Below are 23127 nucleotides of genomic sequence, written 5' to 3'. Positions count from 1 at the left end.
TTTGATTTCCTGTATATACAAAGAAATTATACAACTCAACAACAAAAGAACAAACAGCGCAATTATAAAATGGACTAAAGATATGAATAGGCATTTTTCTGAAGAGCAAATACAGATGGCTCAAAAGCATATGAAGAGATGCTCATTTTCATTGGCTATAAGGGAAATGCAGATTAAGACTACAATGAGAACCACCTCACACCTATAAGAATGGCTGCTATTAAATGAACAGGAAACTATAAATGTTAAGGATGTAGAGAAACTGGAACTCTTATGCACTGATGGTGGGAATGTATAATGGTGCAACCACTATGGAAGACAGTTTGGTGGCTCCTTAGGAAACTAAATATCGAGTTGCCCTATGACCCAGCAATAGCACTACTTGGTATATGCCCAGAAGAGCTGAAAGCAATGACACAAACAGACATTTGCACACCAATGTTCATGGCAGCATTATTCACAATCGCCAAAAGATGGAAACAAACCAAATACCCATCAATAGACGAGTGGATCAACAAAATGTGGAATGATGGAATATTATGCAGCAGTAAGACAAAATGATGTCCTGAAGCACATGACAAGATGGGTGAGCCTTGAGGATATAATTCTGAACAAAATTAGCCAGATACAAAAGGATAGAGACTGTATGATTTCACTTTTATGAATAGCATAAAGATAAAATCAGGAGCTTATAATATGGAAGATAGGGGATTTAGAGATACATAAAGCTAGAGATGGGTGAACCATTAACTAATGAGGTTGAACTCCAATGTGAGGGAATAGATAGGAGTGGAGGTGATTCTTAGTGAGTCTATAAGTAATATTACCATATTGAGGATGAACAAGATTGAAAGGGGGGGCCACGGTGGCTCAGCAGGTAAGAATGCTTGCCTGCCATGCCCGAGGACCCGGGTTCGATTCCTGGTGCCTGCCCATGTAAAAAAAAAGATTGAAAGGGGTTATATAGACCTACGTGTCCCAGTGATTAACACTAGAAATATGAATTAGTTCTCACAAGAAGTACTTCAAAGATATGATTCTTGTTCAAAGAGTGTTTAAGTCCAGGGTACAGGGAAAAACTGTTATTGAATGATAGGAGCTATGTTCAAAAGGAAACCATCAGTGCTACCACAACAGCAGAGGTAAATAAAGGGGGGAGGGACAAGAGTTAAGAGGAGGTTTAACTCTCCTATTTGGCGAGGGTGTGTTTATTGGTTTTCTTTCTCTTTTGAACAATGAAATTATCTAAACTTGAGAATGTTGATGTACTGTGGACTTTGGGCCCTGTACATGCCCAGTGAATGCAGGGGGCTGAAGGATGGAGAAGTAGATTGGTGAACGATGGTGTGTACTTATGAATGAAGGTTGTGCTGCTACAAAAAGGAACAAAGTTGTGAGGCATGCAACGATGTGAATGAACATGTGAGACATTTGTGAGTGAGACAAAATAAGCCAGAAACAAAAGAATAGTAATGGTATGGTCACCTTTAGAAAATGCTTATAAGAAAACAGGGACCTAGATTGTAAACTTTTAGAGCAGACACATTAAGTCCGGAGTGGTGATTATTATTTCTGGATTTTGAGAGGCTGTTATATATATATATATATGTAACCTGATATTTAGAGATAAGAACGAAGTCGAACAAGTTGGGGTTAAAGTAACTCAGAACATAGGGGTAAGGAAGACTGTCTATTTTAGAACCACACATACTCTTTGAGACCAATGGAAGAAAGGTTTATTTGGTCTGGAACTGAAATTTTCTGTAGTGCATAATCTAATTTAACCTATCTGTATAGCTCATTTGAACAATTGAAACACAAGGAGCCCAGAATAAGAAAGAGGTCCTTTAATCCTGTATAGATTATTGTAATACCTGGAAACATCCTAGAGTATATTAAGCAGAAAATCAATAAGTATTGGCAAAGTCCCCTGAGGGAGGGGAGAAAGACTATGGAACTATTAAACTTTACCATCAGGGAATTCCCGATACTGTGTCAAACTTTAGGGACACCCTAATCAATGGGCCATGCCCTTGATCATGAGGCTTACTCTTGTGAAGCTTACATAGGTAGCAGAGAAGCTTAGACTACCTATAGGCATGCCTAAGAGTTACTTCTGGAGGACTTCTGTTGTGGCTGAGATGTGGCCTCAGTCTTTCCAAGCCCAACTCTGCAAGTGAAATCATCGCCCCTCCCCCTACTTGGGACATGACATCCAGGGGTGAAAATCTCCCTGGTGACGTGGGAGATGGCTCCCAGTGATGAATCCAGACCTGGCATCATGGGATCAACAATTCTGTCCTGATCAAATGGGGGAAAAGAAATGTAATTAGTAAAGTATCAGTGGCAGAGAGAGTTCAAATAGAGTCGAGAGGCCATTCTGGAGGTTGCACTTACACAAGCTTCAGGTAGACCTTGCTACCTATCATAACCTGCCAACCCCCAACCAGGGCCATTCCAGCAAATCCTAAAGAACACCTGGGGCAATATGTAGGATTCCACTAGAGTTCCAGGAACTAGAGTAAGTTTCCAGAAACCTACAACCTCCAGATGGGTCCCTGATCCAGATAAGTCCTGAAACCTAGCCCAGCCTCTCCAGAATATCAGATAGTTCCATCTCCCTACCCCATATTAGTGACAGCCCCTTCCAATATCAAAAACAAAAAAACAAAAAACCCCAGAATTGCCGTAGCCCAAACACCCCTGAAGAGAAGGATGAAAAGATCAAAGTTGATGGTGGAGTTATACAGAGAAGATAGGATTTAACAAATGAAGATGAATGCTGAATCACTAAATTGATATCTCTTTTAGTTTCCAGTATTTTAGAGCAGCTAAAAGTAAAAACTTAAATTTGTGAAATTGTAACCCATGCCACACTCTGAAATCTGTTATATACTAATTGTGGTGCTATGCTTTGAAATTTACAGCTTTTTTGTATATATGTTATTTTTCACAAAAAAAGAAAGAAAATAGTCAATTGTGATGATAAAAATTTAAGCCCTCTAGCCTCCTATATTCTGGACTAGCAAGAAGGAAAAATCTGAGCGAATCATATGGTAGCCCATGACAAACTCTGGGATCTGTCCTGTAAACTTCTTGTTGAAGAATGCTTTGAAAACTATCGCTTTTTTATTTCTTTGTTTTGTATATATGTTATACAATACAATAAAAAAAATTAAAGAAAAAAAAGGATCAGAGTTTGACGAGAGATATGAAGGAAACTGATCTGGATAGGACAAAGGTAGAATATAGGATAAACAATGATATCATCCATATTTTAAAACTTCAACTTCTGTGTGAGACCAAAGGGAGTGATGCTTATTTATATATGCAAAATTTATATGTCGGGTAACTCATTACCTCATTTGACTAGTATGGTCAGTTTAGTTAAACGCTGTTAAGTACATGAAACCTTGACCATGTGACCAGTTACAGAAGCAAAGTTTTTAACATTTATTAATATTTCTTCCTTGTTTTGTTATGAATATAATCATAATTATGCATAAAGAAAATATCTTTGTTTTATTCCATATCTTTTCTGTGTATCATTGAGGTAGTTGTATTAACTTTGTGTTACAGCTTTTAAGTTATAGTATATCCAGTATGAGAATGCCTAATACCCAAAAACTTTCCCATTATTAATGAAAGTTAGTGCATTTCAGGTTTTCGGGAGGACACTTGAGTACTGCTAGGCAAAAATATGACTTGTTGGGCACAGGTGGTTCAGTGGTAGAATGCTCACCTTTCATATGGGAGACCCAGGTTTGATTCCCGGACCATGCACCTCCCCCAAAATATATGACTTGTTATTTTACTTACAGATTAAGTATAGCTGAAGGAGGTGTGTGTGAGTAGAAACTTGATAAGGGATATACTGTGATGGTTAAGTTCATATGTCAACTTGGCCTCATTGTGGTGTCCAGTTGTTTGGTCTGATTGTTAATGTGAGATTATTTAATGGATTTAAATAATCAGTGAGTTGATTACATCTTTGGCTGATTACATCTACAATCAATTGTGGGAGTTGTCTGTAACAATTAGAGAAGTCTCATACTATTATGTGAGGACATTAAAAGGAAAGGTGGGAAAACTTCTTGGAACATGACAGAATAGGTATTTCCAGGACTTACTCCTTCCTCTAGAACAGCTAGAAAAGATGCAGGAACTGTCTGAGACAACTGTTCTGGGGCTGCAGAGGTGAGAAGAATACTGTAAAGAATCCAGGGACCAGCAGAAGGAAGAGGCTGAGAAACTATGGTAAAGAACTGTGATTAGCTTGCTCTGCATTGGCTGCCAGGGCTCACCCTCACTCTTAAGGTGGGCCACCCTGGGGACCAGCCTTGGCTAACTGCTGCAGACAGAAATGGACATAAAATCTGCTTCCCTCAGAATTGGAGTGGGACAGCTGAACATTGATCAAGGCTTTTGATTATTGAATTCAGATTACTATTTCCCAGAAATGAGCTACTGACTGCTTCAACCTGCCACAACAAAGTAGGCTGAAGCCATTGTTTCAACCCCACCCATGATTGAGACAGTGGAGGTTTAAAGACAAAGTGCCTCCTTAGGTCTATAAGGAATTGTTTGCTGAAGGGTGTAACATATTGGGCAGGTGAGATGAGTGCACCTTTGGGTGGCTGACACAAAGACTGTTTTCATCTTTCCTGACTTCCTCTCCAGGACTCTCTGGTGCTTGTAAGATGACCCTTTGTGGTTCCTTGGCCCTGCTTTGGCAGAGAAATACTGCCTTGGAAAAATCGTCTCTGGGGTGACCATACTCCCAGAATTTGCCCTCTAATAAAAATGTTGCTAGAGGCAAAGAAAGGAATGTAAATAAAAAATTATAGCTTCACCAAATTTTTGATGAATAAAAGAATTGAGCTTCAAAAACTTCATCAAATATAAAATAAATTACTTTGTAACTACTTTATCAAAAACAACAAATTCTTTCCTGAAATTCTGGAGTGTACACATTTTTCCTATAAGTGTTTCTTCCAAATGTAGAGGAAGTGAACTTTTGACCATTTAAGAATAAATTAGTTGTTATTCAGCAAAAAAATATATATATGTATATAAAATGCTGAGTAATAGAATGAGATATTTAATACAATACCATATATGCACAAAAATCACATTTAAAAAAACACATAGGGTAGGACATGGTGGCTCAGCAGGCAGAGTTCTCACCTGCCATGCTGGAGACTGGGGTTCCCTTCCCAGTGCCTGCCCATAAAAAAAAAAAAAAGAACACATAAACAAAAGGATATACATTAAGACAGTAGACAGATTGCCTTTGGAGAGAAGGAAGTGGGAAACGGGGTTTAAAAGGAATAAATAAATGAAAGGGAACTTCCACAGCCAATGTTAATAAGGTGTCATGACCTAAGGAGACTGATTAACTCAACCTTCTGCATCTGATATATGAATTATGAGGACTGGGAGAGCAATTCACAGATGAGGAAATCCAACGGCAAATAGGCAAAAAGAGAGAGAGAGAGAGAAGATGCTCAATTTCATTAGAAAAATTTACCATTCTAATCCAACAGATACACATCTACAAAAATGATAGCATCCAGGTGTTAGCGAGGATATGAAAAAGAAACAGGCATTCTTATATTGCTATTGGGAAAGTTAACTCCTTCGGCCTTTTGGAAGGTAGTATTCTGGCAATGGCTATTAAAATTTAAAATAGTCATACACTACAATCCTGTAATTTCACTTTTAGAACTCAACCTATAGGGGTAAAAGAAGCACCAGTGCAGAAATATATAATGATACTTATTACAGCATTATTCACAGTGGCATCAAGCATGAAAATAATTTGATAGTCCACTGTGCCAGTTTGAAAGGATGTACATACCCTAGAAAAGCCATGTTTTAATCCTAACCCCACTTTATAAAGGCAGCCGTTTCTTCTAATCCCTATTCAGTACTGCATGTTGGAAACTTTAATTAGATCATCTCCCTGGAGATGTGACTCAATCAAGAGTGGTTGTTAAGCTGAATTAGGTAGAAATGTGTCTCCACCCATTCAGTTGGGTCTTAATTAGCTTAGTGGAATCCTATAAAAAGGGAAACATTTTGGAGAAAGCAGGAGAATCTTCGAGAGCAGAATGACGTAGCCACAAGAAATAAAACATCCATCAGCCAGCGACCTTTGGAGATGAAGAAGGAAAACGCCTCCTGGAGAGCTTCATGAAACAGGAAGCCAGGAGAGAAAGCTAGCAGATGTTTGCCATGTGCCTTTCCAGATGAGACAGAAACCCTGACTGTGTTCACCACGTGCCTTCTCACTTGAGAGAGAAACCCTGAAACTTCATCAGTCTTCTTGAACCAAGGTATCTTTTTTTCTGGATGCCTTAGATTGGACATTTCTTTTTTTTTTTTTTTTTTATTAATTAAAAAAAGAATTAACAAAACAATTAGAAATCATTCCAATCTACATGTACAATCAGTAATTCTTAATAACATCACATAGTTGCATATTCATCATTTCTTAGTACATTTGCATCGATTTAGAAAAAGAAATAAAAAGACAACAGAATAAGAATTAAAACAATAATAGAAAGAAAAAAAACAAAAACAAAAAACCTATACCTCACATGCAGCTTCATTCAGTGTTTTAACATAATTGCATTACAATTGGGTAGTATTGTGCTGAGATTGGACATTTCTATAGACTGTTTTAATTGGGACATTTTCTTGGCCTTAGAACTGTAAACTAGCACCTTATTAAATTCCCCTTTTTAAAAGCCGTTCTGTTGCTGGTATATTGCATTCCAGCAGCTAGCAAACTAGAACATCCACCAACAGGGAAATGACTGAGTAAATTGTTATATAAACACTATAGACTATTCTGCAGGAATTAAAGGAATGAATTAGATCTGTATTTTCTGTCCTAAGAGATGACCATAAGATACTTAGTTCTTACTAAATAATAATAAGAAGTTGAGTATTTGACTAGTATAGCCCCAGTCATGTAAAACACCACTGTCCACATATATGAAAAGATTGTTTTCCTCAGACATTTTAGCATGGCTTCAGGCATTGTGGAAAGCATGTTTCTTATATATTCTTTACAATTAATATAGGATTTTAAAATTTTGCATGGGAATGAATCATCATTTGCATATTCAAGAGCAGCTGTAGAAGTTAGATTCATCTTAGACTCTGTGGGACTCTGGGTGATGTCACTTCATTAGCACTTCACTAGACATTTTTAAAAACTGGATGTTCAATAAATAATGAATAATGAACGGATGAATGAATGGTCTGAAATCAGTGAGTGAATGAGAAATAGGATTCTACTTTGGCCCATAGTAATTAAAGAAATAGTGTAATACGGGTTTGAGCTTGACAGGCAATTCTGAGAAAAACTAATGAAATAGAATCAAGATCTCTTAAAAGTAAATTGCACTGCATCCTACCTATTTGGTACTGACTTAGTTCTTACTGATACAGGGAAACAAAATAGGAAGGTAATGGTCTAGGTGGTAATTACTGAGGAATATCACTGATGGTCCCTTCCCCAATACCCATCTTATCTAGCTGTCATTGCCTGATTTCCTCCATTAGAGAGTCATTCTTTTGAGTTCCTTTCTTTCTAATCCTCTATTTAAAGTACATTAAGTAATACGTTAACAAATGCCTTCACAATAATGTCAAATATGTGCACAAGACAGAAATGGGAGATATGGAGATAGCAGAGACTTTTTCATAAAGTCAGAAGCATAACTTTAAGGATTGGCAGCAAATTTTCCTCCTTTTACCAGAATTAAAAAGGATAAATAGTATTAACTTTATACATTAATAAAGTTAAAGATATTGATATTAATATTATAATTAAAAGTGATCATTTTCACTGTCAAAGAAACACCTATATTTAAAGTAAGTCTTACTTTGTTCCTGTCGAAGTCTAATCTACCTTGGAAAAAGTCATTGATATCGATTTTCCCTTCTAGACGTTTCAAGGTGTTTTTTGGTTCCCTATATTTTTCTTCAGCTTGGGATGATTCTTGAACAACTTCTTCATAAAGATGATGCAGCTGTTCCAGTTGCTTAGTAAGCATCTGGATTTCCTGCTGAAGGCCTTTAGTTCTCTATAGGAAAAAAATATATAAACCTTCCTGGTGGCCCATGTTTCTACTTAGTTTCAAAATCACACGCCGGTCCTATTTATGTTGAAATTGTAGTGACGTTAACCTACTAAATAGATGAATGGGGAGGCCTGCTAAGAAGATGTAACATAAAAAAAGTTATTTTCAAAAAGAGAAATAGAAAGCTTTGATATACAAAAATAACTTTTGTTGGTACTGAGAAATAAAGTTGTGTTATGCATTTTAAGAGATAAAGGAAAAAATTAGAATTCTACAATGAACACTTCCTGTGTAGCAAGCTTCACTAACACATTGAATCTATCAATTCCTATCTTCATTTTAATTTTAGAGTGAAATTTTACAAAAATGAATTTTATAAAAATGATTTGGACACAATAAGGACATGTATCCACTTAAACCTGCTGATTCAATTATTTGATAGACTTGACAAGTAAATTCAAACAACTGACTTGAGAGAATACATTGTATTGCACAGACTGAACTGACCAGTGTTTGCTCATCAAACACTAGCTCCCCATAACACTATTTTTAAGCTAATAGTCACTGAGCTTACACTGCGCTGTGCTAAGCACTTATCATGTGCTAAACCATTTAATCTGTACAACCCCACCATGGGATGGGAACTGCACCACCTCCTCCCACCCCCATTTTATAAATGAAACTGAGCATGGAAAACGGTAACCTGCCCAAGAGCACACCGTAGGCAGAATCGGGGTTCATTTTCTGTGCTCTTAGCTGCCATACTGCACTACCATTATAACAATTACAACCCCTTCTTTTAAGACTACAGTAATAAAAATAAATTCAAATATAAAAAATCTACATTCACAGAGTTTACTAAGTTGGATAATATCAGAATCTGTATTTAAAAAACAATTTGAAAAACATCTTTTCTGTCAATATACTTACAGACTTCCAAGCTCGCTCAGTTGCACCCATTTCCTGAATCCTCTCTTTCACAGCTTCCTCTGTGGCTGGTACTGGGACAATGTTGTCACTCAGAAGAGTAGCCAACTGACCGAGGAGCTTCTGATACTGAAATTGTGCAGTTTTAGTTCCCCAGATGAATGAATATGGAAATCGTTCTAACTCAAGTACTTCTTTTTCCTTATGGATCAAATCTTGTTGAAGTTTATCCCCAAGTTTCTGCCCATCCTTTGGTCCATTGGAGTGAAAAATGTTATCTTTCTCAAAATTCTTGACCAGAATAGCTTCGTCTTTATCCTAAATATGCCAATACACACATTAAACACCCCATCTGAAATTTATTTGAAGACATCTACATTCTTTATTTTGAAATACAAATGCAGTCATAGTGCAAAGTCTTAGAAAAGGCTGCAAGTAGAAAGAAAATGTTACAGAGTTATAAGAGAGAAAACACGTGCATTTAAAACAAACTGGAACAGCAAGAGGTGTTGAAGTAAGAAGAGAGAGAGATTATGTGGAGAACATAGGTAAGTTAGCTTAGAAAAGCAGCTAACCAAACAGCTCCAGTTGATAAACTGAAAATTTTACAGAAAAATGTGAGCTAAATAAATGTAGAAGAATGGTGGAATTTTAAGATTCAGCATTTTGCAACTACTAATGCAATAATTAATCCAGACAAGGGTCATCAATGAATGATAAAACTATTAAATGAAAGGTTGACAGAGAACTGGATATATTCATAAAGACTTAATTATGGTTAAAGAACATAATTTAGTGATAATAATATTTTTTTTAGTGATAATAATCTTGATAATATAGAAGTATAAATAAAGAAGTCAGCATATATTTGGTGTATGTTCTGTACAGGGTTTGAGGCCCTGCCTAAATCTGTCTATTGATTATACTCCTAAAAAATGAGTAATCCAACAATTAATTGGTATTTAATGAAGTTAAGTAAGCCTGTTCAAATGCTAGCCAGTGTGTTAGCTGGGTATAGTAAGAGTTGATATTTGTTCAATTGTTAATCGGTGTATTAAGCGTTTAATGCCTGTTTGTTAACTGGTGTATTCAGTCTAGTCATTAATTGGTGTATTCCTGCATTTGTATTGGACAGATGTTCTTAACTGGTTACTGATCACAGAAATTATTTTAAAAAGAGAACCTTTGGGCTATATTGGAAATTGAAAAGATTTTGGTTATGAGTCTATAAAAAAAGGTTTTATTTCTGTGACATAATTTGACCTCAATATGATTTAAAATGAAAATACTACCATTATAGTTAAGATATAGCTAGAATTGTTTTGCAGAAAGGTAGAAATGGGATGAGATAATATATTCAATCCTTTATTTGTCCCTCTCAAAAATATTTCTGTGCCTCTGTTTTTGTGTAACTAATTTTCTATTTCTGCCTGTATGCATTTTCAATGTATATTCTCATACCTCCAGATGGTAATAGCAAATTAATAAGAAAATTATTAAAGAAGTCAGGGAGTGGAAGACAGAACAGTAAAACAAAGGGTAAAGAAAACATGGTCCTCATTTAATAAAACAAAATATCACCAATAGTGAAAGGAAGAAGAAAGAAATTTTAATATATCCATTCAAGCCATAGAGATAATTTGTGAGAGGGACTCTAAATAATAATATATCTTTATTGGGAGGAATATAAAAAAGGAGATTTAGGATTTGCTTGAGCTGAATCTTAATTAGCGAGACTGGGAAATCAAGAAAATTTTTTTTTAATTAATGAATTAAAAATAACAGTATAAATATTCTCACACAAAAATAGGAAATTGACATATGAGCCCCATTGCAGCCCCATTTTTAATAATAATAATAATAAAATTAAAACTAGAACAATCCTATTTCAATGGTAGATGACTTATTGAATAAATTATGATACATCCATATACAAGGGACTACTATGCATTTGTGAAACTAATGACAAACATCTAGATTTACCTATGCAGTAATCTCCAGGATATACTGCTTAGTGAAGAAAGCAAGATGTACAAAAGTAATAAGACACTGTGCTTTGTGGGTGTTGGGGGAGTGAATAAAAACACATATGTACAATAGTCCACCTCCCAACCCTGTCCTACTAGTCTTCTGTAAAGCCCTCCTCTCATCCTATGAATTGCATTCTGTTGGGGAAAGATATCTACTGGAGATATCTACTCTCCTAAATCCAACCAATGCCATAGTCCCAGATTTCAATGGTCAATGTAAACGACCCATCCAACAACTTGGCTTTCAGATTCCTACGTTTCCCTAGTTTCAATGATTTTTACCTGTATCCTTAAACCATTCATATGCAGAGCCAAAGACCCAGATTTTGTCACCAGCACAAACTAATCCATATCAGAAATGTAAAACTCCAATATTGCACTCGAACTACAATCTCTTCTCCTACTATCTTTTTTTCTTATCCTCCTAATATCTTATGGCCCCATTCCCTCTTTATCATTTCTGTACCAAATTGAAGGTGAAGTTGACCCACCCTCCTCCAAATCTGGATTCATACCTCCATGCAGCTTAATGCATAGACCCACCAAACTGGCAGGAGGGCAGGGAACACTCCCCCAAATCTGCCTTCTAAAAAGAAAAAACAAAACAAAACAAAAAACCCTCTGACCCTCTGTGATAATTGGAAGCTGTTTGTACCCCAGAAAAGATCATATTCTTAAAGCTAATCCACTCTTGTGGGTGTGGGCCCACTGTAAGTAGGATCTTTTGGTGAGTAGGATTTTAAATTGAGATGTGACCCACCTCATTCACGGTGGGCCTTAATCCTCCTACTGGAGTCATTTATAAGAGATAAAATAAAGAGAGAAGACACAGAAAAAAGCCCCCAAGAAGCTGAGAGAGGAAAGGCAGAGAAGCATAGGTAGAAAAGTCAGAGAATCTGAGAGAAAAAGAAGCATACAGAAACTCACAGAGAAAAGCCACAGAAAAGCCAGAAGTGGAAGCCAATGAAACACAGGAGAGAAGGATCAGCAGATACCAGCCACATACATTGCCATGTGACAGAAAAGTCCACATATCATCTGATGATGCCTTGATTTGGACATTTTCACAGCTCTAGAATTGTAAACTTGGAAGTTAATGAATCCCTATTGTAAAAGTCAACCCATTTCTGGTATATTGCATTTCATCAGTTTTAGCAAACTAAAACACCATCCTTGCTCTTTCCATACACAGAAAGTGTTCCTAGACAGCCATGCTGTACTGCTTCCTTTGATCTTCCATTTAGAAGGTGACCAACAAACTACTCAGCATTTGCCACTTATCTGCCAAAGTAACACAAGGCATAAAAAATCCTATGTGTTCAAAAACCTATCAAAACTTGAAATGAGATACTATTTCACATTCACTAGGATAGCTATAGGAAAACAACAGAAAATAACAGAATGCAAATAACAAAATGCAGACAAATTAGAACCCCCATACAATGTCTATGGGGATGTAAAACAGTGCAGCCTCTGTGAAAAATTCGGTGGTTCCTCAGAAAGTTGAACATAGAATTATTATATGACCTGGCAATTCCACTTCTAGATATCTGTCCAAAAGAATTGAAAGTAGGGATTAAATAGATGTCTGAAGACCAATGTTCATAGTAGTATTATTCACAATAGCCAAAAGGTGGAAGCAATCCAAGTGTCCATCAATAGATGACTGGATAAACAAAATGTGGTATATCCATACAATGAAATACTATTCATCCATAAAAAGTAATGAAGTTCTGATACATGCTACAACATAGATGAACCTTGAAAACATTATGCTAAATGAGATACAAAAGGAAAAATATGGTATAATTTATCTTATATAAAATACTTAGGATAAACAAAAACAGGGAGACAGAAAGCAGACTAGTGGTTAGCAGGGGTAGGATCAGGGAGGAATGGTGAGTTATTGCTTAATGGATATGAGTTTCTGTTTGGGATGATAAAATGTTCTGGAAATAGTGGGTGAAAGTTACATAATATTGTCAACATATTAATATCACAAAATTGTTCACTCAAAATTGTTACAAATGATTTTTTGTTATACATATTTTACCACAATAAAGAAAGTTTTAAAAAAAACAATCAAAACGTGTTCTCACCTTCATTGTAAACATATCAATGGAATCTTCTAATCCTTCTGGATTCATACAAGATGAGAATCTGTTAGTACCTGACAACTTTGTTTCCAAAAGGTCTGATTTATGCTCTGCTTTTTCTCTTTCAACAAGAAGTACCCTGGGTAAGATATCAATAGGTAACACTACCATGAAACAATTTAACCAATATTCAAAGTGCAACTAAAAATAATAAAAATAAATAGCCCCCACTTTAAATCTTTTAAACATATATAATGAGTCAAAATATCTATCTTATGAAAACAGCTGTCCAGTTTTCCAACTATTTCTAGAGAGAGATGGAATGGCAGATATATACTTTAAATACATGGACACAGAAAAATGTAAATAAAAATGGAAAAAGATATACCATGCAAACATTAACCAAAAGAAAGCTGGTATAGCTATGTTAATATCACATGAAGTAGTGCTATAAGCAAGAAGGATTATAAGAGAGAAAGAGGAACAGTTCATAATGATAAAGTGACAATTCAACAGAAAGAATAAAAGTCTTAAATTAGGATGTAAATACTTTCAAAATATATAAAGCAAAAGTTGATAAAACTAAAAGGAAGAGATATTAACAGTAATCATAATTGGAGATTTTAACATAATCTTTCAGTAACCAACTGAACAAAAGCAAAAAGTGCTGGGTATAAAAGTTTGTCCTAACTGCACTCAATGCAAGGAGAGGACAGTTAAAGGAGTTGGGAACCAGACAGGGCCTAAGAAGAATCCTTTTCCCAGAGTATCATCCAGAGTTCCCTCCATAGGAGGTTGTTCCAGACCTTTTCTCCTCTCCTTCCAACACAGAACAATGGAACTCTTTTTAAAAAGTCATGGGATTGATTGTGGTTATAGATGTACATCTATGTGATGTCACTGTGAGCCACTGATTGTATACTTTGTATGGATTATATGGCGACTGAATAAACCTCAATAAAATTGCATTTAAAAAGGAAAAAAAATCATGGTGTATGTGCTGATATGTACCCCAGAAAAGGCCAGGTTCTTTTGATCCATTCCTTGTGGGTGGGATCTTTTGATTAGGTTGTTTCCATGGAGATGTGACCCACCCAATTCAAGGTGGGTCTTAATCCTTTATTGAAGTTCTTTATGAGAGGATAAAAGACAGAAACACCAAGAGAGCTCAAAGAGAAATACCCAGAGAGAGTTTATGGAGAATAGCCCCAGAGGTGCTGAGAGAGGACCCACAGGGGCTCAGAGAAAAAGACCCTGGAATTAGAAGCTGAAAGCAACAGAACCTGGGAGCAAAGGACCAGCACATGCCAGCAGCCTTCCTTCAGAGTATGGAAATATTCTTGTTGATGGCTTAACTGGGACATTTTCACAGCCTAAGAACTGTAAATTGTAAATTAATAACCTCTCACTATAAAAACCAACCCATTTCTGGTATATTGCATTCTGGCAGCATTAGCAAAACAAAGTAGTATGCCATGCAGATACCTTTCTCTTTAGTGTAAAAGACAAAAACCAAAGGTCCCAAGAGCCTCTCTCTGCTGCTGTATTCAAGATTATGTTTAAGAGTTTGCCATGCCTGTTCAGCTTTTGGTCAAGCTATGGCCAGCCTCAGGTGCTAGATAACTGTTGAGATACTTGGATGATGAATTGCTTTAATCTTCACTTGAATTTTGTCAGATTTCTGTTTTCAGGCAATGTTTGCACAACCAGAAGAAAAGGACGTCCTACTCTCCCTCTTGCTGGCCTTTGAGTTTACCTAATTTTTCAGTCTGAGTGATTTAGTTTCCCACTGCTGAAATATAGAAAAGGTTGGCTTAGCAACAGGAATCTATTCATTCACAGTTTTAGAGACTAGAAGGCTTGTTTTCTCCAGTGGCAAGTATCTTCTGGCTGGCTGGAAATCTTTGGGCTTCTTTGGCTTTTGTATCACATGGCAATACTCATGACAGTGTCTTCTCTTTTCTCTTCTGGGTTCCGTTGACTTTCACTTCTGGCTGCCCCCCATGGCTTCTTCTTTGTGTCCAATTTCCTTTGTTTATAAGGCCTTCAGCCATATTGGATTAAGGCCCACTGTCATTCAGTTTGGGCACATCTTAACTAAAAACATCTCCACAGGTCCTATTCACAAATGGGTTCATACCCACACAACCAGGGGTTGGGACCTGTACATGCCCTTTTTGGGGGATACAATTCAATCACAAACACTGAGCACAGGTTTGTTTCCTCACTCGGTTTCCTATTTATTTTCTTTTAAAATGACTGCAATTCCCAGAAGAAACTTCAACCTATCAATTGAGCTGACATAAATATTATAGAACGAAAATGTTCTACAACAGTATTCATATCTGAATAAAATAGTTTTTCATATCGTGTGACTTATTAAACTGTTATTATGGGAGAGAAATTAGTTATTTGATTTTATTCTTATCAGACAAGGGCATGTGATAAAATATCCTCTCTGTACACCAACAAAGTAGGACAAGTCTAAGAATTAAAAATTGAATAAAGGACAGAAATGATATGATCACCTCAATAAACACAGAAAAGCATTTGGCAAAATCAAACACACTTTCATGATAGAAATACTCAGCTAGCTAGAAATATAAAGGAATTTCCTTTTCCTGAAAAAGACATTTACAAAAATTCACAGCTAATATCATACAGATTATTATTCTGTCCTAAGTTCAGGAACAACACAAGGATATCTGCTCTTGAAACTGCCATTCATCATTGTACTGGAGGTTTGAGCCAGAGCATTTAGGAAAGAAATAGCAATAAGTGGAATCCAGATTGGAAGGGAAGAAGTAAAATTATCTCTATTCGCAGATGACAGGATCTTATATATAGAAAATTCTAAGGAATCCAAAGAAAAAGCCTACTAGAACTATTAAACAAGTTCATCAAGTTCACAGGCAAAAAAAAATCAATCATATTTCCATATACCAATAATAAGTAATCAGAAAATGAAATTAAAAGAAAAAATTCCACTTACAGTATCAACCAAAAGAATAATACACCTAGTAATAAATTTAATCAAGGAAATGAAAGATTTGAATGCTGACGACTATGAAATACTATGAAAAAAATTAAAGAAGAGATAAACAGAAATGCATCCCATGTTCATGGATTGAAAAGCAAACTGTTAACACAGCAATGCTACCCAAAGCAATCTACAGATTCAATGCAGTCCCTATTGTTCTAGTTTAGTAAAGCTGCCAGAATGCAGCACACCAGAGATGGATCGGCTTTTAATGAGGGGATTTATTTCGTTAAAAATTTATAGTTCTTCAGAAGAAAGGCAGCCAGCTTTCATCTGAGGCTCTCTGTTACATGGAAGGCACACAGCGACATCTGCTGGCCTCCTCTCCTAGCTTCTGGGTTCCAACAGCCTTCCCTGGGGAGATTCCTTTCTGCATCTCCAAATGTCTGGGCTGAGCTGCGAATGCTGAGATGAGGTATGCTGAGCTGCTGAGCTCTCTTCTGACCTCTCTCTTTTAAGCCTCCAGCTAATTAAATTAAACCTCACTCATTGTAGAAGGCACACGGCCTAGCAGACAGCGAATGCAATCAGCCATAGATGAATTTCACATACTGATGACTTAAGTTCACAGAAACAGAACAACGGGGCATCAGCACCTGGTCAGGCTAACACCTAAACCTAGCTACCACACCTATCAAAATTTCAACAATCTTTTTTGCATAAATGGAAATTCATAAAGAATTGCAAGGGACCCCAGATAGCCAAAACAATCGTGAAAAAGAACAAAGTTGGAAGTGAACAAAGAAACAACTTCCTGATTTCAAAGCTTACCACTAAGCCACAGTAATGAAATACTGGCATAAGGGTAGCTATATAGGCCAATGGAGTTACTGAGAGTCCAAAAATAAAACCACACAGCAATGGCCAACTGATTTTTGAGAAGAGTACCAAGACCATCCGATGGTGAAGGAATAATCATTTCAACAAATGATGTTGGGAAAACTGGATTTCCACATGCAAAAAAAATGAAAGAAAGGAAAGAAAAGAAATTGGGCCCCTAACTCACACCATACACAGAAATTAACTCAAAGTGGATCTATGACCTAATCATAAGAGGTAAAATCATAAAACTCCTAGAAGAAAATATTAGGGAAGATTTTCATGACCTTGGATTTGGAATGGATTCTTAGATATAACACGAAAGCAGGGGCAAAAAAAAAAAAAACCTCCACATAAATTGGAGTTCATCAAAATAAAAAACTACTTCACACCCCACTAGGCTGGCTATAATTTTTTTAAGTGGAAAATAACAAGTATTGGTTAGGAAGTAGAGAAATAGGAACCTAGTACCTTATTGGTGGGAATGTAAAATGGTGTAGCCACTGTGGAAGACAGTTTGGCAGTTCGTCATTTGAGAATAAAATTAAGTTTAGCTTTCATACAAGATGCTGCAGGATGAGAGAAATGGAACTAACTAAACAAAGGTCCGCAAAATGGCTCAGACAGGTCTTGCAGGCAGGGAAAGAAGAGGGCCTCTGATGCAAGCCTAGAATCAGTGCCAAATATTTATATAGGTTAAAAAAAACTAGTTTAAGTAAGTAACAGCCAGGGTCACTGAAATGTAAAGTGTAATCAAGAGCAGGAACCCACGGCAGGAGATTTGAATTAATTAGACTATTTGGATAGACTGTAACCACTGGAGGATCCAATCAGCAGAGAAACAGGGGAGGGACCTACGTGCTAGGTTTCAGGTATAAAATTTGTGGCATTCTATTGCTTGGTGTGCCAGCCACCACATTTGGTTGGGTGCCCATTCTCGCAACATTGTGAATAAATTCTTTTCTTCTACATTATCAGGTGAGCATTTATTCTCTTTCAGGTATGGCTTTCTTTCTAATACTCAGAAAGTTAAACGTAGAATGACCATACGACCCAGCAAATCCACTGTTAAGTATAAACCCCAAAGAACTGAAAGCAGCAACTTGAATAGGTACCTGTACACCAATGTTCATAGTGGCATTATTCACAATTTCCAAAAGATGGGAGCAACCCAAGTGTATGTTAATGAATGAATGGGTAAACTAAATGTAGCATATACATACAACAGAATATTATCCAGCCAAAAAAGAAATGAAGTTCTGATACATGTTACAACATAGAAACATTTTTTGAAGCTATCATGATAATTGATTTAGCCAGATAAAAAAGGACAAATATTATGATCTCACTTATATGAAATACCTATATTAAGTAAATTCATAGAGACAGAAAGTAGATTACAGTTTACCAGGGTGTGGTGATAGTGGCGGGGGGGGGGTCAGAATGGGGAGTTATTGTTTAATAGGTACACATTTTCTGTTGGGGTAATGAAACATTTTTGGTAATGGATGGTGGTGATAGTAACACAAAATTTTGAATGTAATTAATAACATTGAATTGTATGCATGAAAGTAGTTCAAATGGCAAATTTTGTGTTGTATATATGTTACCACAATAAAAAGGAAAAAAAGACATTATCAAGAGAATGAAAAGAAAACTTATAGAATGGGAATAAATATTTGGAAACCATATCATAAAAGATATATTATCCAGAACATATAAAGAAGTGTTATAATTCAAAAACAGAAAGACAAACAACCCAATTTAAAAATTGGCAAAGCATGTTTCTTGAAGATGATTGTATTATGATATAGCTTTCATAATGTGACTGTGTGATTGTGAAAACTTTGCGTCTGATGCTCCTTTTAGCTACAATATAGACAGTAAAACATATGGATTAAAAATAAATAAATAATAGGGGGAACAAATGTTAAAATTAAAAGATATATATATATATATATATATATATATATATATAGGGTAGATGGAATTACTAGTGGTCAATGAGAGGGAGGAGTAAGGGGTATGGTATGTATGAGTTTTTTCTTTTTATTTCTTTTTCTGGAGTGATGTAAATGTTCTAAAAAATGATCATGGTGATGAATATACAACTATGTGATGATATTGTGAGCCATTGATTGTACACCATGTATGGAATGTTTGTATGTTAAGAATGTATGTGCTTGTACATTGTTTTATCAATAAAAATATTTTAAAAATTGGCAAAGTACCCAAATAGACATTTCTCCAAAGAAGATAAGCACGTGAAAAGATGCTCAGTGTCTTTAGTTATTAGGAAAATTCAAATAAAAAACACAATGAGATACCACTTCACAATCAAGAGGATGGTTATAACTTTTTTTTTTAAAGGAAAATAATAAGTATTGGCAAGAATGTGGCAAATTGCAATTCTCATTTATTGCTGATGGAAATATAAAATTGTGAAACCACTTTGGAAAACAGTTCGGTGGTTCCTTAAAAAGTTAAATAGAAATACCATATGTATTTTTGATAAGCTGCCTGAATGCAATATACCAGAAATGGAAAAGTGTTTGAAAGGGAATTTATTGTGTTACAAGTTTACTGTTCCCAGGCCATGAAAATATCCAAATTAAGGCACCAACAAGAGGTTACCTTCACTCAAGAAAGGCTAATGCTGTCGGGAACACTTTGACAGCTGGAAAGGGACATGGCGGGAAACCTTTGTCAGCTGGGAAGGCACGTGGCAGGCTGGTCCTTGTTGCTGATTCCATTGCTTCCAGCTTCTGATGTCAGGTATTTCTTCTCTGTGTCTGTGGGTGTTCACTTAGCTTCTCTGGAAAACAACTCTGAGTTGTGGCTTCTTAGCATCTCGTGGAAAGGTATATGGCAACATCTGCTGGGTTCCACCCATTTCTAGGCATTTCCTCTCTTTGTTGGCATTCCAAGCATCTCCAGACATCTGTGTCTGTGTTAGCTCTGTCATTTCTGAGGTTTCTCCAAAATATTTCCTCTTTTGAGGAATACAAGATTGGATCAGGATTAGAACCTGGCTTTTCTGGGGTACATAATATTTTCAAACAAACATACCACATGACATAGCAATCCCATTCCTAGGTATATACCCAAAAGACTGAAAGCAGGTACTCAAACAAGTATATGTATATTCATAGTATCCCTATTTACAATAGCAAAAAGATGGAAACAGTTCATGTGCCCATCAATGGATGAATGGATAAAATGTGGCACATATATACAATGGAATATTATTCAACTATAAAAAGGAATGATGTACTGGTACATGCTTCAACTTGGATGAATTTCAAAAACATGCTACATAAAAGATGCCAGATATAAAAGGTCCTATATTGTGTGACTCCATCTATATGTAATGTCCAGAATAGGCACATTTGTAGAGAAACAAGGCAGATTAGTGGTTTGAGAGGGGCTGTAGGGAGGGCATACGAGGAATAATTGCTTGCTGAGTAGGGGTTTCCTTTTGGGGTGATGAAAATGTCTTGGAAATATGAAGAGATGGTTGTTGCACAACACTGTAAAGGTATTAAATGCCAATGAACTGTTCTCTTTAAAATAGTTCATTTATGTTATGTGAATTTACTTCAGTTTTTTTTAAAGTAATGAAGTATTGATACATGCAATAACATGTATGATCCTTGAAAACACTATGCTAAGTGAAAGTACCCAGACACAAAAGCCTACATATTCTATGGAGTTTCTCTTGGGAATGATAAAAATGTTCTGAAATTAGATGATGGTGATGGTTGCACTACCTCTGAACTGCCCGCTTAAAAGGGTGAATTTTATGGTATGTGAATTATATCTTGATAAAAAATATTTTTACAAAATTTAGTAATGTTGGGTCAGTTATTAAGTGAAATTCTTCTAGATTTAAATCCTGTGATGAATCATACAGAGTACATTCACTATTGCAAGCTATAAAAGAGACGTTTGAAAACAATAGAGAATCCCTACCTTACACGGTTTTCTAGTTCCAAAATTCGCTCAGTTAAATCCAAGTTGCCTCTTTCAAGAATCTGAATATTGGTATTTTTCAAAGTCTTTATTCTTGTTAGAGAAGCATTAAGTTCCTGTAAGTCCTTGATATCATATTTGAGGGACATTATCTGGTAAGATTGTTGTGCATTATTTTCTTTGTAACTTTTTAGTTCAGACTTCATTTCTTGCAATGAAGTTTCTTTAATGAGAAGTTTGTTTTGAAGATTCCTGACCTAAAGAGAAAGGCGAAATGCTACTTTAAATTATTTATTACTATTTATATTTGAATTATGATTTAAAAAAAATATGTTCACAATCCTTTCTTCTAAGGAGGGTTTGTGCTTATACCACTTGGTTCCTTATTTGTGCTCATCAGAGAAATGGGTGGAGAAGAGAGCCAAAAAAATTAAGCAAGACTGAAACTGTCTACATGTGTATATATATTTTTCGGGGGGGGGGGATTGTATGCTCCGGGAATCAAACCTCGGTCTCCCACATGAAAGGCTAGCATTCTACCACTGATCCACCCGTGCCCTTTGTCTACATATTTTTAAAAGGCAAATAAAGGAAAGAAGAGATCATAAAGTCAGTTGTAAAGGGAGGAAAGAGTGATGGTTTGTGGAAGGGAAATGACACAGGAGAGCCAGCACAGGCTGCTGTCTGAGGAAGATGCCAGGAAGTACTGCTGGGAGAACAGGGGCTGCTGCTGCTGTGAGGTGATGGATTAATCTTTGGGTAGCATTTTAAAGGTCTGCCCTTCATTGCCCTTTAGCATATATGTTGAAGTAAAATGTCTATGGCCCAAAGCATCAAGTATTTGGTTTATTTTTCCTGTTAGAATTATGGAATTAGGAATTGGTGCAATTTACCTGAGTAAAAAGGCATTTTTGAAGTGTCTGATTAGTGAACAAAGTAAATTAGATGAAGAAAAATCAAGGTACAGCTACATTCTAGTGCCCATTGACTATTTTTTTTTTATTTCCTCTTTTTTTTTTATTAATTAAAAAAATTAACTAACACAACAATAGAAATCAATCCATTCTACATATGCAATCAGTAATTCTTAATATCATCACATAGGTGTATGGTCAACATTTCTCACTACATATGCATCGATTTAGAGAAAGAAATAGCACTACAACAGAAAAAGAAATAAAGTGATAACACAGAGAGAAAACACAAATAAAAATAATAAGTACAAAAATATATAAGAGAAAACAAACAAACAAAAAAAAAACTATAGATCAGATGCAGCTTCATTCAGCGTTCCAAGATAATTACATTACAATTAGGCAGTATTGTGCTGACCATTTTTTTTTTTTTTAGACGTCATACCATTCTACATATGCAATCAGTAATTCTTAACAAACATCACATAGATGCATGATCATCGTTTCTTAGTACATTTGCATCAGTTTAGAAGAACTAGCATTATAACAGAAAAAGATATAGAATGTTAATATAGAGAAAAAAATAAAAGTAATAATAATAAGAACAAAACAAACAAAACAAAACAAAACAAAAACCTATAGCTCGGATGCAGCTTCGTTCAGTATTTTAACATGATTACTTTACAATTAGGTATTATTGTACTGTCCATTTTTGAGTTTTTGTATCTAGTCCTATTGCACCGTCTGTATTCCATCAGCTCCGATTACCCATTATCTTACCCTGTTTCTAACTCCTGCTGAACTCTGTTACCAATGACATATTCCAAGTTTATTCTCGAGTGTCCATTCACATCATTGGGACCATACAGTATTTGTCTTTTAGCTTTTGGCTAGACTCACTCAGCATAATGTTTTCTAGGTCCATCCATGTTATTACATGCTTCATAAGTTTATCCTGTCTTAACGCTGCATAATATTCCATCGTACGTATATACCACAGTTTGTTTAGCCACTCGTCTGTTGATGGACATTTTGGCTGTTTCCATCTCTTTGCAATTGTAAATAACGCTGCTATAAACATTGGTGTGCAAATGTCTGTTTGAGTTTTTGCCCTTAATTCCTTTGAGTAGATTCCCAGCAATGGTATTGCTGGGTCGTATGGCAATTCTATATTCAGCTTTTTGAGGAACCGCCAAACTGCTTTCCACAGTGGTTGCACCATTTGACATTCCC

At 35.9% G+C, this 23127-nt stretch overlaps 1 protein-coding gene across 12 annotated transcripts in view; it reads right to left on the bottom strand.

The window, feature by feature from the left end:
- LOC143651698 (coiled-coil domain-containing protein 170-like) overlaps nucleotides 1–23127 on the bottom strand; it is a 72385-nt gene that overhangs the window by 14366 nt on the left and 34892 nt on the right. For 11 of the 12 annotated variants that reach the window (XM_077122400.1, XM_077122406.1, XM_077122407.1 and 8 more), the window contains 4 exons: nucleotides 20981–21237; nucleotides 13153–13288; nucleotides 9027–9341; nucleotides 7899–8099 (listed from right to left, as the gene is read on the bottom strand). In XM_077122400.1, coding sequence (XP_076978515.1) covers nucleotides 7899–8099; nucleotides 9027–9341; nucleotides 13153–13288; nucleotides 20981–21237 — 909 coding nt within the window. The remainder of the gene's footprint in view (nucleotides 1–7898; nucleotides 8100–9026; nucleotides 9342–13152; nucleotides 13289–20980; nucleotides 21238–23127) is intronic. The other variant, XM_077122408.1, reaches the window with a different exon arrangement.

This window comes from Tamandua tetradactyla, chromosome 12 (genome assembly GCF_023851605.1).
Source record: "Tamandua tetradactyla isolate mTamTet1 chromosome 12, mTamTet1.pri, whole genome shotgun sequence".
Classification (NCBI taxonomy): Eukaryota; Metazoa; Chordata; class Mammalia; order Pilosa; family Myrmecophagidae; genus Tamandua; species Tamandua tetradactyla.
The sequence above is the reverse complement of the archived record's forward strand: the minus strand, read 5'-3'. Positions and strand labels throughout refer to the sequence as shown.